This window comes from Pteropus medius, unplaced genomic scaffold (genome assembly GCF_902729225.1).
Source record: "Pteropus medius unplaced genomic scaffold, Ma_sr-lr_union100, whole genome shotgun sequence".
Taxonomy (NCBI): Eukaryota; Metazoa; Chordata; class Mammalia; order Chiroptera; family Pteropodidae; genus Pteropus; species Pteropus medius.
In genome coordinates, this window is record NW_024343733.1 from 5900559 (window position 1) to 5915907 (window position 15349).

A 15349-nucleotide genomic window follows, 5' to 3' on the forward strand; every position below is an offset into this window, starting at 1 on the left:
AAAGGAATTTGTCTTCCAAAGCTGTATAAATCTTGTTCCGTTAACCTTACTTCGAAAAGGTCTCCAGCAACAGACCCTGGAGCTGACTTAAGTCCACAAGCAACTGGACATTGGGAGTTCTGATTTGATTAGATCCATATCTACCGCCAGGAAGTGGCAGCTTTTAACTTTTGTTTTTTGATACTGATGTGAGAAAACTACATTGCCTTGGAGATAGGACTGGGTTGATGGTTTATGAAGTTCTTTCAAGTGCCTGCTCCTTGTTAATTTTAAAGGCCAATAGGCTTCAGCTGACTGACAACAAAATAAGCTACAGCTTTTCTAAGGTTTAGAATTTCATTAAATGCTCTTAGTTGCTGTTCTTTGAGATAGTTACATATAGATAGCTTTATCTGGAAGCTTTTCAGTGACAGGGCAAGGTCTTATGAATGAAGTGAATAAATGACCCTTACTGTCTACTGGGCCAAGAGGCAGCATATCAAGCCTTTTCAGATAGCCCTGAACTAAGTTATTTACAATTAAACTGCCAGCCAACTCACAGGTTGATTTATGCAATTTCTTAGCAAGACCCCACAAAACCTTAAGCTTTATCCACACTCAAAATATGGCCTCATTTAAACATCAGTGACTGTATTAGAGATATGAGAGCTCTGCCCTCCTCTGCTCCTGAGTACTGGAGGGAGTTAGGCTAGATAAAGTTATTAAACTTTTTTTGGCTATAAAACCCTTCAAACGTATTCTGACAAGCTCCCTATGTAAGACATGAAAGCAGGAGTTTGCTGTTACACTTTTTTTTTTCTATTTTTTACTTTTCAATTACAGATGGCACACAATATCAGTCTCAACGTTTATTCTTTTGACAAGAAATTGAGTTGTTTTCATGACAGGCACTGAGGACACAAAAGTGGCTTTTGGTAAAAGAGCACAGGATACATGACAAATATATTTCCCATACCCCCTCAAGAAAAAAAAAAACCATCGTACAAATTGTAAACTCATTTAGTGGTTCAGTACATAATTATAGTCATGATCATTAGCCCTCTGACTTGGGCCTGGTTTTTGGCTCTCAACCAGTCCTAGGCTGAAAGGTTGACTCGGCTACAGTTAGGAAGTTTTCTGGTTCAAATCATCATTAGCTTCAAATAAATCATTATCCCCCTAGAAAGCAGCACCAGCAGAGAAACTACAAACACTTCAAAACTGAGTTTTAGTGCTGGTTTTACCTTAACCACACATTGCACAGCTGAGAAAAATTAGAAGGAAAATTGAGCAAAAGATACTGACACAATGCCATGGGGAGAAGGCCTAAAGCAACTCTTACTGAAAGCTCCAGTAAAGTGACAGGAATTTGTTTCTTCCACTTTGAGATTGGCCACACCTGAACAAGGCACATATCCTTGAGAGGAGATGTTCTGTTGCTGGTCTCACTAGCCTGATTATCCTTCAGTTGCAGGCATTTGACAGGATGTGATGGGTTCACGGTCCAGGATGGTGAAGGAGTTATAGTTTGAAGCCAGAATGAATGGCCACGATGCCTGATGTTAGACTCTCATAAGTCACTTTCTGGAAACCTGCATCTTCTATCATCTCCTTGAACTCCTCCTACAACACAAAGGAAGATATAGCAATCTTTGGATTTCACCTTTAGGGTATTTGTCGTAAGCCACAGAAGTTTTGTACCTGAGATGGGAACTGTCGGATACTCTCAACGAGGTATTGATAGGATTTCCAGTTTCCTGCGATGACCTCTCCCAGGACAGGAATGACCTGGAAGCTATAGAGATCATAAAGCCTAAACAAAAGGGGAAAAGATTAAGATTGGAACATGCCCCTTGATAAGAAGCAAGAAGATCTAAGCCTCGGATCATAAACAAATGCCTAAATATAGGGGTCAAGCAAGAACCTAAAATAAGTGAAGTGGGCCAGGTATAAGATCAGTAAGGAGTATTGAGGATGTGGTGACAGGTACAGTTAGGAAGTACTATAAAAATAAAGAAGGGGCAGTTACTACTCAACTCTGACCATTGCCACGTGGGAATATGGCTTACTCAGTGTGTTGCCATATATCTGATTTCTCAAGTGAAGCTGAAAATTCAGATTTTTATGTAAACTTTCCTGATTTTTAAATTATGGACATCTAAGTCAACTTCTTAAAATACCAGGAGTCTGATATTTTATTTGTGGACCAAAATATCTGTGGACCGACTGGATCCTCCAGTGGCTGGTTTGAGACTCTTTTGGCCTAGGCGTTGTCATTCAGAACTGGCTGACCTCTTAGATGGCACTGTCACAGCCTCGGGGAGTCTGCGACTCTGAACTATGAGGTTCATGCTTATAGCTTACTGGCTACTCTCTGTCTATTTTGGGATGGGAAACCCTTGGCTAGACAGCAAGAATCCAGCCCCGTTAACAATGCCAACCTGGATACGAGGGGATTGTTCACTTGGCTAAACTCCAGACAGAGAAACCGTCCTCCTGGTTTCAGGACTCGAAGGGCTTCCTGGAGTGCCTGAGCAAGAAAAGGAATAAGAGAACACACTCCTCAGCAGACCTCATTCAATTCCATGAGGCCAAGACCACTTCAGCTTCTGTGGGGATTATATAAGTTATTTCCCACAGATTCTTTTTTTCATCCTCAGTTGGGAAGCTATAACAACAGATATAACCCTAAACTATCCTAACTTTTATAGGCCTTCTGCTGCCCATGAAGAGGTTACTTGGAGTAATCTAAACTGACTCACCTTGGTATAACCCCCATGGAGGGCAATTTTTGAATTATCAAAATCACAATGGATGTCCTCTTTGATCAAGTAATTTTACTTCAAGGAATCTATCTTACAGAAATGCTTCTACTGTGGAAATGACATGTATATGGGTTATTTGTTGCAGTACTGTTTGAGCAGCACAAGATTAGAAGCATCTTAACCATTAATGAGAGACTGGTAAAACTATGGAACATCTATACAAATGGAATCTATGAAGCTATTGAGAAATGATAAAAGAAAGGGCCAGTGTTCTTTATATACTGACAGAAAAAATCTCCAAGATAATCTCCAAGATATATTTTTGAGGAAAAAAAAAAGTAATGAGAAAATGTTCTATATGTTAATATTTGTATGAAAATAGAATAAATACATTTACTACATACAACACATCTTTGTAAAGATAAAGATACACAAGAAATTGGCGATTGAAGGGAGAGGAGGAACTGAATGGTTGGGACGCAAGGGTGAGAGGAAGACTTTCACTGATACACTCTTTTTTGTTTCGAACTTTGAATCCATTCCAAATTTTTTTAATGAAAAGAAGTAATGACTGGCTGTAGACACAGGACGGGTCATAAAAACCAACCTAAAAGCACCATAAAGGATGTCCTACCAAGAGCAGAAGAATCAGGCAACTGGAGCCTGCGTTACAGAAACAAAACTGGTTGGTGCTTTGCACGTTGTCTTCAAATGCTTTGGACAGAATATTAAAGTAGAAACAAAAAAGAGTTGCATTAGATTAAGAGCTGGACATTCTCTTCTCTCTACAGAGGAACCATGAGTTTACTAGCTACTCTCTGCCAAAATGGTGTATGAGTGCCTTTTTCTGCGTCAGCCTTGGAAATGCCTGTGATCTGCAAACTCACGGGGTCACAAGGCTTCACAAATGAGAGGAAACAGATGAAATATCAGAGCAAGATGGATAGTATCAAAGATGTAAATACCAACCCAAACAACAAAGGCTCCTATGGGGACTTTCTCTATGGTTTTGGTCTTTATCAATTTTGTGACTGGGAATACTGGCAACTTAAAGGATTGAGGTCCCTAAGCCTGAAACTGTCATTCTACTCAAGAGCTGAGCCTAGAGAAAAATCTCTTCATCCTTCCTCATTCACTGTAGAGCTACTCCAGGGGAACTAATATCCTGAGAATCACACAAGCTGAGGATGCAGCCATTTGTACCCGATCAATGTGTGTGACATTCCGGATCCCAAAGGCAATGGTGTAAACATCAAACTTGTCATCATCAAAGGGCAGTTCTTCAGCATCTCCCAATACCCAAGAAAGTCCTGAAAGAGAAAATTAGTTCTAATCTCAGTCTGGGTGGCTGTCTCTTCTGCACTCTGCAAACTGCCAAACCTGAGGAAGGGGTTGTAGGAACCCCCGAATGTGTAGTCAGCCAACAAAAGTGTGGGCAGCCTGGACACCCCATTAGCAGCTAGCTTCTGAAGTGGGGGCAGTCTTGTGGGGCTGAGCCTTGAACTTGTAGAATCTGATGCTAACTCTGGGTAGTTAACTGTCAGAATTTAATCAAATTCTTAGACACCTAGTTGGTATGGGAGAACTGGGAGAACTGTTTGGTGCTGGGCAAACACCACACATTTGGTATCAGGAGTGGTGTCAGGAGAGTGGCTCCATAGTGTAGTGGTTAGCACATCTGCTTTACATGCAAAAGGTCCTGGGTTCACGTCCCAGGTGGAGCGACGGACCATACCCCGGGTGCGCCAGGCCCCGGGTACGACTGGTCCCGGGTGTGCCAGGCCCCCTGAGTGTGCCGGGGGTGCCAGGCCTTGGGGGCACCAGGCCTGGGGGTACACACCATGAATGTGTGGGAGGAGACGCCCTGCCTTCAGAGATCCAGTTCTTAAGGGGAAACAGCAACATCCAAAGGAAAAGTGGTGTCAGGAAACAGCACACACCTGTCTTCTCCCTTGGATTCTTTAGCCACTGTCTTCATGGGTATTCTCCAATCCTGAGGACTTGGAGCTGGTATCCCTGAAGTTGAGGGGAAGTCCATTGCCCAAGGCTCTAAGTAAAACCTGATGCTTGCTTAGTTATGCCTGCTCTCAAGCAATTTTTACCCATCTAAGTGTTTTGTATAGTGCACTGTGGTTAGGAGCCCAGATCCTGAGGTTTAGACTGCCTGGGTTTCTAGCTTCACCATTTATTAGCTGTATAATCTTGAATAAACTACTCTGCCTCAGTTTTCTCATCTGTGAAATGGAGTTAACAATGGTACCTATTTCAGAAGGTCATTGGAAGAATTCTAAGTACAGAATTTAGCATTGCTATATTGGTTCCATTGGCGTCATAGAGAATCGAAGTGTCTAGACCCCCAAGTCTGGTGGTTGTGAATTCAGAAAACACCCAAGGGAGCCCCCATCAGGGTGGCTATGTCCTCTAGGGTCCTGATTCTGCTTTAACATTATTCAATTTGCAGCAAATTAGACATAATATGATATACAAGGAAGATTCTATAGTGGAAGGCAAATGAAAACAACCTTTCTGTAAAACAAACTAGCAGTATTTAAGAAGAACCTTGAAAATAAGCATACCCAGCTCTTTTGATTTTTAGGACACTGATGACATCACCATAGCTACTGCTTACTGAGTCCTTTGATGGCAGGGTCTGTGCTACCTTTTTCAATTAGCGCCCCCTTATCCAAGGTTTCGCTTTCTGTGGTTTCAGTTATCTGTGGCCGACTGTGCTCCAAAAACATTAAGTGGAAAATTCCAGAAATAAACAATTTGCAAGTTTTAAACTTCACACCCTTCTGAGTAATGGGATGAAACCTTGCTCTGTCTCCCTCTGTTCTGCTCTGTCCTGCCCCTGACATGAATCATCCTTTTGTCCAGCACCTCCACAGTATATGTGCTCCGCACCTGTTAGTCACTTAGTAGCCATCTGGGGTATTGCAGTGCTTGTGTACAAATAATCCTTATTTTACTTAATAATGGCCCTGGGGAACAAGAGTAGTGTGGCAATTTGGATATGTCAAAGAGAAGCCATAAAGTTCTTCGTTTAAGTGAAAGTGAACATCTTCCATTTAATAAGGAAAGGGAAAAAAAGTATGCCAGGGTGCTAAGATCTAAAATAAGAACAAATCTTCTATCCGTGAAATTGTGAATAAGGAAAAAGAAATTCATGCTAGTTTTGCTGTCGTACCTCAAACTGCAAAAGTTATAGCCACAGTGCATGATAAGTGCTTAGTTAAGATGGAAAAGGCATTAAATTTGTGGGTGGAAGACATGAGTAGAAATGGGTTCCGACTGACAGCAACGTGTTGCATGAGAAAGCACTGAGCCTACAGGAAGACTTTAGCACGGACTCCTGAAATGAGTGACCACATTTACATAATTTTTATTACAGTATACTGTTATAATTGTTCTATTATTAGTTATTGTTGATATCTCTTACTGTGCCTGATTTTTAAATTAAAACTTTATCATAGGTATGTTTCAAAAACCATAGTATATATAGGATTCAGTATAATTGAAGGTTACAGGCATCCACTAAGGGTCTTAGAACATATTCCCCATGGATAAGGAGAGGTCTACTGTACATACATCATCTTATCATATCCTCGGACCAACTCCATGAGATAGTTGTTACTATCATCCTCATGTTTCAGGTGAGCAAAGTTGAGTATCAGAGGTTAAAGTAGTTTATCCAAGGTCACACAGATGGTTTAGATGCAAGTAGTTTTATCTCAGAGCCTGTGTTTTTAACAGCTATTGTATAGTACCTCCTATTATGAGATCGTTATTATTTTCTCCATTTCATAGATTGAGATTTAGAGAGTTTAACTTGTCCAAGGTTATATAGTCAGTAAAAAAAAAAAAATTAATGAATGCATGCCAAAATTTACAAATAAAGATTAACAATATTGTGCTGTGTGTGAAAACATTAAAAAAATTACACATCAATTGGTTATTGGTTAGGTAGACTGATATTACTCATGAAACATCCATATGGGAGAATATCATAAAAATGATTTTAAAGAATTTTTAATGACGTGGAAAAATCTCATAATACAATTCTGAATTAAGGCAGGATATAAACTGTTTATGTTCTTAATTTTACAAAAATGAAATGATTAGAAAAAAGATAGGAAGGAAATTTATTAAAATATTGAAGAGTTTAATATTTCTGGATGTTGGGATTATGGGTAACATTTACTTTATTTTTCCGGAATTTTTCCAGAATTTTGAATTTGGAAATCCAAATTTTCTCTCAAATATATCACTTCTGGAATACAAGGCAACAAGTTCTGTTGTCCTCAGAACTTCCATTTGGGGAGGAAGTGCTATATATAAACATTAAAAAAAAAACCCATATAACAGTGCTACACATAAAAATGCCTTTACATATTAACTTATACATTTATTAAAGAGTTACTAGGATACTCCTACTTAGTTTCAACTATTTTTGTATGATATATATATACACAAAGGCGTCATTAGTGGAGACTGATAAAGCAAGGAGGAAAGATAAAGACAACTGTACTAGGCGGCACTTAAGAATTCCTTGCAGGTGGCTTTGTCTCGGCAGTTAGGGGAGCTCGAAGGGCAAGTAGTTATACCACAGAAGAGCTGATCCCAGAAATGGAACGTCGCCTATCATTTCTGTCTTTGTTCTCCATTTTATATGGCTGAGCACCACAGAGAAGGGACACGTTTTCAGTAGGAGTAAGGAAACATAGTGCCTTTGTCTAAAAACACCAGCGACTGTCTGCCTTCTGGTCACTGCTGAGGGTTAACAAAAGAGCCCTTCATTTTGGGGGCCAAGTGAGTTGTGGTTCCTATAGGCAGCTCCTTCTGGGGGTGGGGGGAGGAGGAGGAGAAAGAACTGAGTTAAAATAACCACAGACACTCCTGGTGGGGGACGGGGAGAAGAGAAGTGCTGATGTTGACCTGAGGGACTCTGTTTTCTTTGTTGTACGCCACTGTCACTGCGGCTCACAGTGGCTGCCTGCAGAGCTTGGCCAGCATGGGAGACAACAGTTCAGCAGCTCTGAAAAGCTGGGTAAACATGGTGCAGCTGCCAGGATCATTACTTCTACTTGAAAATATTTGGTGGGCGGGAGGAGTAGTAATTCGAAGTATTAAAAAAAAAACAGAAAGCCAAATGTAAAAAATACATCTTTAAGCTAGGGCACAAATAATCCATTCTGAGATTGCAGTGAGTTCCTGGAAATATGCAAGCACTCTCGTATCAGCTGTTGAGAGCGCTGTGTAGGGAAGTTTTAAAAGTACTGTAAGTCCTCACTTAACATCATCCATAGGTTCTTGGAAACTGCAATTTTAAGAGAAATCATGTATAACGAAACCAATTTTACCATAGGCTAATTGATATAAAATAAGAGTTAAGTTCCAACGGTATATTTTTTTTGGTCACGAAAACATCACAGAACTTCTAAATAAAGACCCGAAACACTTCTAATGTTAAATATTAAATATTAAATAAAATTAAAATAAATGTGAACTATACATCATTTAAGAAATATTAAAATAAAGGTGAACTATACATCATTTAAGAAAGATTAATAAAAACAAGTCAGATAATGATTTTTTAACCTGATTACTCCAGGTCAGGGTTGCAGGTAGCTGGAGCCTCTCCCAGCAGCTCAGGGTGCAAGGTGGGACCAATCCTGGACAGGACACCCTTCTATCACACCCACACTCACTCAGATTGGGACAATTTATACATGTCAATTCACCTCATGTGCACAACATTGGGATGTGGGAGAGAACTGGAGTCCTTGGAGAAAACCCACCCACGCAGACAAGGGGAGAACCTGCAAATTCCACACAGACAGTGGCCCTGTTGTGAATTTTTTTTTTTCCTCATCAACATCATAACAAAATGACAAACAAAGAAACATTAGTTCAGGACCTGCTGTACTGTTTACAGGTGTTTCTTCGACTTTATCAGTTGGGCCTTCTGAAAAATTGATGCCGAGACAGAGCTATATCTTTTTTAAATATCTTTTTCAATATATGGGATTATCTTTTAATTACATTTTCTAAATGAGAAGTTGTCAGCATGCAGAAATGCTACTGGTTATGGTACACTGAAGATGTAGGCAGCTCTGACTGAACCCTTTCTGTATAAGTTTTTGGGTTTTTTTTAGACTCAATCTCTAGAATTAGAATTGTGGGATCCTAGAATATAAACATTTTAGCAAAAAAGTTGTTTTTTTTTTGTTTTTTTTTTTTTGTGGTGGGGAGGTGGCGGGGCAGAAACCAGGAAAAGATGAAAGGAAGAGGAAGCATGGGGAAAGCTGTTAGACCTTGATGCTAGTCTCAGCCTATGGACAGGGAGCACAGGAACAAGGAGTCCTACCTGGGAACTGTCCAGGCCCCAAGAGCGCTTTAGAGCTCAGCCATCAGGAAAGAGCCTGGCTGGAAAGCTGAGGCAGGGTTTAAAGGCACTAAGAACTGGAGATTGTCAGCTAACTGCATTCCTGTGGCTGAAGATCAAGTCCCTTCTTTAAGGGCAGTGTATCTGCTTGGCTTCCACATCAATCAAACCATCCTAGCACTAATAGGGGAATGGAATGGCTCAAGAGCAGGACATTGGGGTCATCCGGGACCTGCTGGGAACTGCAAGCAAAACTTCTGTCTCAGTCCAGGAGCTGAGATCTGAAGATTCAGCTCCAATTCGGATCGCCGTTTAAGTTGTGTTACTCTTCTGGGCTTTGGTCATCTCTACCATTACATAGGACTGATATCTAACTCCCTAGATTGGTGTAATAATGTACATAACCATACAAACTGGATTCACCCACACAAATTATCTTCAACTCTTGCCTACCTAGAAGTTTTTGAAAGATGGAAAATAAAGCACTTCAACATTTTCCATATTCCATCTTTTTTTAAAAACATACAGACATATCCTCTGTGTCTACTTGCTATAGAACTTACCAGCTTTGTATCCTTGAGCACAAGCTTTCTGCGTTCCAATCTTTAGCATCTCCTTGTTGATATCACAGACCATGACGTGGGAACCACCCAAGGAATCCTCTTCATTCTGGTATTTTTGGGCAATTTCTTCCCAGGATAAATTTTGCTGGGCCCTTACCTGCCTCTTCTGCTTTCCCTGATGCTGTGCCTGAACATAATTAAGGAACCGGAATGCAATGTCACCTGTGGGAAGCCAACAGAAGGAAATATGCAAACATAAAAAAAACAAAACCCCAGCATTTTCTAAACCCAAAGGGGGCAACAAAGGTACTCATCCCTACAGGAACTGTTTTTTTTTTTTAACAGCAAGTTTTTAATTTCTAAGATTTTTTAAAGAAACTTTTAAAAAAAATTATATAAGTAATACATGGACATATTTTTACTATAAAAGACTCAATATCTCAACATAAGAATAAAGTATGAAAGTCTCATTCTCTGTCCACACCCTCTCCAGACATAACAAGTGTTATGGGCTTAGTGTGCAGCCTTCTAGTCCTTTTCTAATAATGATATATGAAAATAACATAAGGGTATAGTTACAGGTAACAATTCCCTGTCCCGCCACCTCCACTCCTAGTTCGGTTTCCCAGAGACCATCTTTCCCAACTCTTTTAGCTGTTTCTTCTGTTGGTTAGAGCTATTTTTTTACTTATCAAATTTTTAATGATTTCCTGACCCTATCTGTGCATCCCTCTGTCTTCTCGATATAGTCATATAAGCTTTCCTCATAGATACTTTTATAACCTAGAGTAATAAACGAATCAATATTTTCTTTCTTATTCTATCAACTATAGATGGTATCTCTTGACTCCCTTCAACTTTCTTTTATATGTACTTTTACTCCGTCAAGACTAGTAACATTTTCTGTGTTCTATAGCTATCATTAAGTCTTCTGTGCTTTGTTGATGGTTTGAGTCCAAAAGCTGAAAATCAAGTGTTTACATTATTGTGACAAAGTAAATACTGGGCAAACCCAATGCTTTTCAGGATCACATTTCCTTTCTTATAATGCTGTTTCCTTATCTTGGTTTTCCTTACACTATTTGCAAGAAATATATCCTTAAGGTTTTCCAGTCTCTTCATCCAATTAGGTGTTCTCCAGCCACCTTTCTATATATTTAAATACTTTTATATGTACTCAAATGAAACAATTGAAAAACACAAATGAGTATCATATTATATACATTGTTAGACAACTCATTTTCTTTTTCTTCCCACCTCATGTCTTTGAGAACTTTCTGTTAAGTATTTATAGGTTTTCCTCATAATATTTCATAGAATGGATATATCTTAATTTAAAGCCATTTCTTTATTGAGGAATAAATAGGTTATTTCTAAATTTTTACTACTACTAAAAGTGATACAGTGAGTGTATTTATAGCTATATCTTTTTAAAATGTCTTTTTTTAAATATATGGGATTACCTCTTAATTACATTTTCTAAATGGGAAGTTGTCAGCATGCAGAAATACTACTAGGTTATGGTACACTAGAGATGTAGGCAGCTCTGATTGAACCCCTCCTGCAGCTTTATCTTTGTGCAAATTTTTTTTTTAGACTCGATATCTAGAATAGGAATTGTGGGATCCTTGATTATAAACATTTTAGATTTTGATAGATTCTGCTAAATTGTCCTCCACTGAGCAAGGTATCCTACTGCCTTCTGAGCTTCCATTTGGGGAGAGGACAACACCAACAAAATTGCCCATATACATGTTTCAAACATGGAGATTATTATATATTATTCTGTTGGTATAGATGATCATATTATGTCATTATACTTTATTCTAACGTAACTTAACATGTTCATTAACCATGTAATATTACCAAGATGCATTTTAGAAACCTATTTTTCTCCCCAAATGCCTAGTGTTCACAAAGTAACGAACATGCATAAACAACTAAACTTTTGATATTTGAGGTGATAGTGTATTAAGAGAAGAGGCTGCCTACAAAGCTTATATAATAAGATAAAAGGCATTCTCCCCACCCAGAGAAAGAGGGAAAGTGGGTTAAAAGTTAAACAGAAGGTAAAACACTTAGATGGTGAAATGTCACTGGTGAAATGCCTTTTTACTTTATAATCCTGTGAAATTTAGAAAAGTGACAAGCACAAAGCTGATATTCTGTGCTTTTGATCGACATTCAGTTAAAAAGAGTAAACTTTTCTTAGAAGTGTATCGATTTTCAACTATCATCTTTAGAATAATGGTAGATGAGCTTAGCTCATTCCAACAAGAGAAACCAATATTTGCAAAAGATGTTCAGTGGTACCCAAGGATGCTGACATGGACATTACCTGTGCCTCCAGCAACATCAAGCAGCTGGGTCCCAGGAAATGGGCGCATCTTCCAGAGCAGCAAATCCTTCCAAACACGATGAATACCAAAACTCATCATGTCATTCATCACATCATACTTCTTGGCCACACTTTCAAACACCTGATAGACTGACAACAGAGAAATACAATACAATTGTGCTATTGACAAGATTAACTTGGAAAAGTCCTAAATGAAAGCAGAGGAAGCCTTTTCCCCCTCTGAAATTGCCTGTCTTTGCAAGGGAACCTAAGCCATAATGCTTGACATCCAAATGTACGCTTTAACATTACCTCTTTTAGAAAAGACTTATATTGCTTCATGTCAGAAATCAGCCTATTTTCTACTGTCTTAGTTATCTTATCTAGGACCACTAACTCATAATCATTCCATGCACATACTTGGTACTAAACAGGTTTCTGTTGCTTAGAGGATGGTGTGTGTGTGGAATTTTTCTAATGGATGGGAAGGCCTCAGCTCTTCTCTGCCTGCAACACTGAGAAAAACCTCGGGGACAGTTTGGTGGGCAGATGGATGGCAAGATATGAATCAAGGCTAAGTCACACTGCAGGGTCTTCATGAATCTTCTCCATAGGATCAAGGCAGAATGTGAAATCTGGTCTAGCTGGAGAGAGAAGGTAATTACCATTAAAAACACTTTAAAGTTGCAGTAAGGCTGAATTAGGTAATGAAGAGATGATTTTTAGTCCCTCAGATGAAATGTGCCCAACAGATCGAAACATTACTGTCCTCTGTTGATCAGTGGACCATAGAGCTCCTCCTTTACTTTACTCTTGAATGCCTATTCTCCAAGCTTGCTTTTTTCTTTTGAACATCTTTTGAGGGGATTGAGGGACACTAAAGCTCAACACACTTTTTATAAGCACTCCTAGCTTTGCGTAGTTCGGACATGCATGAATTTCCGTTACTTGCGTGGTCATTTTTACCATCCTGCATCACTGTGAAGTACTGCCTGTACTTCATTCTTGGGTCTCAAATACACAAGTCATGTTTAGCTCAGGGGGTAAATCCTTCCTGCTTGCCATTGTGTGAAATGTTTTTTATATATTGTAAAGCATAAAACACAAATTATGCATCATTATTTTGGAAGCAGCCCATCTAGATTCAAATGCCAGCTCTGTGATTTACTAGCAGAATCTGGGCAAGTGACTTAATATCTGTTTCAACAGTATCTTCCTCTAGAAAACTAGGCTAATAGTCCTACCTCATTGGATTATATTTATAGAAATTAATGTCAAGTATTTTAAAAGGTTTCAGGTTCTCAATAGTTTACTACTGTTTTACTTGGCTCCACTTATTTCACTTGACAAGCAGTTATCAAACTCTTAATATGCATCAGGCACTGAAAATATAGACATGAATGAGCCACTCTCTTAGCTTTCTGAGGATTCACAGTGAAACAAATGTTAATTTAAATTCAATATTCAAAGAGTTACAGAAGAGCTATGTATTTAGTAAGGTTGAGGTGAGAGGTAATACAATGTAGTATTCTTTAAGAAGATCGGAAATTCCATTGCAGGCTCTTTCTTGTATTTCCTGGATGACCATAGGTTAAGTGAAGGAAGCTCTTAGAGCCTCACCTTAGCCATCTGAAAAATGGGCATAATACCTTACCCATTAAAAATGGCACAGTTGGGAGTTTTACAACAGTTCTTTTCCTTTTCCATGACTGTGGCACAGTGCTGGACTCAAAGAAACTGCTCAATAATATCTAATATTTATTGAACAATTACAGTGTCCGGCATTGTTCAAAATACTTTAATTTTAATGTATGAAAACATCTAATCCTCACAAGAACTCTAAAAAAATAAACAAAAATAAAAAAATAAAGAAAAAATGGTTACTATTATTCCTACTTGACAAATTTGAAAGCTGAGACAAAGAAATACTTTCCTTCTTCCTCTCCATAAAAAATGACTTGTCCCTTTAGCAAGAGGTTAAGAATGCGGGCTATGTAGTCAGACCAAAATGGATTGGAATACTGGTTCCACCACTTACTAGCTATGTTAAATTGGGCAAGTTCTTGCTTAACCTCTAAGTTTCCTTATGTGTAACATGAGGATAACAATATCTACCATCAAGAAGTTTAAATGAGAATTGAAAACGTCTGCACGGTGCCCGTCACGCTATAGACGCTAAATTAATGGGACTTAGTGACAATTACTCTGCTTAAAAAGAGGAGGTGTCTAAGCTCTGCAGGGTCACGCTGGGGGGACTCCTTGGATTTGAGGATGACTGCACAATCTAGAGCATCGGAGCTAACGGGCCGTTAAATCAACCCTTAGTTGGGCAGAAGAAACTAGATCGTAGACAGTCAAATCCCTCCATCCACCCTCTCGCCTCTTTCACCTTTGCCCCCCTTCTCCTCCTCCGACACAGTCTCAAACCCGAAGTGCGTTTCCGCTGCTCGCTTCTCTTGGGACAAGAGCCGCGCACCCAGCGGACTTCCCGGCCAGGAGCTACGAAGCCCGGGGAACCGGTAGCGCCGCATCACCCGCGACCACCCACGGCCGCAGTAGCCCCATAGAGCGCAACTCCTGGGGGCCGCCATCTTGACAGGTGACAGCTGCCGCACAGTGCGTTGCGTTGCATCACTAGACGGCCGACGGCGGCCGGCTGGAGACATTATTAACCGAACGCGTCCTGAAACCTGATATTAAGGAGCTGTGCGCGATCTCTGGAATCCGGAGGCTACTCAGTCTTTGAGTACCTGAAATCCTTTCTCATTCTTCTCAAATGAATATAGAATTCACCAGGAATAAGCGTACCTTAGGGAGAGCCCGCCCACCCCCTCGCATCTCAGCGGTTATGTCTCTGAATCTCGCCAACCATTAGTACCAGTACTAACTCCCCAAATAGCTAGTAACTCCTGTTTTCTGGTGAAGAAAGGGGGAACTGAAGTACAGTGTGTTAAAAGGCAATTCTCGCAAACTTTGGTGCACATAAGAATTACCTGGTTTGATTTTTTTAAATGTAGATTCCTGGGCCCGAAATACCAGACAATTTGAATTAGTAAATCTGGTATGGGTACTGGGAATCTTTATTTGACCAAACTTTGCTGGTGATTCTGATGCAAAGAATTTGCAGACCATTCTTGAGGGAAACATTGGCTAGACTAAAAAATTAAACAGGAAAGATTGTTCTTTGGTCTTTCTATTTTATGAACCTAGGAGTACATAAACGGAAAAGAAAGCTCTGGTTATCTATCTATCTATCTATCTATCTATCTATCTATCTATCTATCTATCTATCTATCAAGGGTAATGTAGACCATCTTGT

General features: G+C 39.5%; 1 protein-coding gene across 1 annotated transcript; it reads right to left on the reverse strand.

The window, feature by feature from the left end:
• Positions 1-833: 833 nt before the first annotated feature.
• Positions 834-14651, reverse strand: COQ5 (coenzyme Q5, methyltransferase). The gene is made up of 7 exons (XM_039868323.1): positions 14420-14651; positions 12031-12180; positions 9693-9914; positions 3948-4054; positions 2421-2509; positions 1681-1792; positions 834-1602 (listed from the first exon to the last, which is right to left on the reverse strand). Exons 1-7 carry the CDS (start codon positions 14619-14621, stop codon positions 1501-1503), a joined length of 984 nt encoding a protein of 327 aa, XP_039724257.1. The 5' UTR covers positions 14622-14651; the 3' UTR covers positions 834-1500.
• Positions 14652-15349: the final 698 nt, after the last annotated feature.

What these genes read in the sequence shown, in the direction of transcription:
- COQ5 (XM_039868323.1), bottom strand. Translation starts at nt 14,621, where the DNA reads ATGGCGGCCCCCAGGAGTTGCGCTCTATGGGGCTACTGCGGCCGTGGG. An exon ending in GGAGGAGAAGGGGGGCAAAG is followed by an intron (nt 12,181 to 14,419) that starts GTGAAAGAGGCG and finishes CTCTGTTGTCAG; the next exon opens with TCTATCAGGTGTTTGAAAGT. An exon ending in AACAATCCCCTCGTATCCAG is followed by an intron (nt 1,793 to 2,420) that starts GTTGGCATTGTT and finishes CCTTTTGTTTAG; the next exon opens with GCTTTATGATCTCTATAGCT.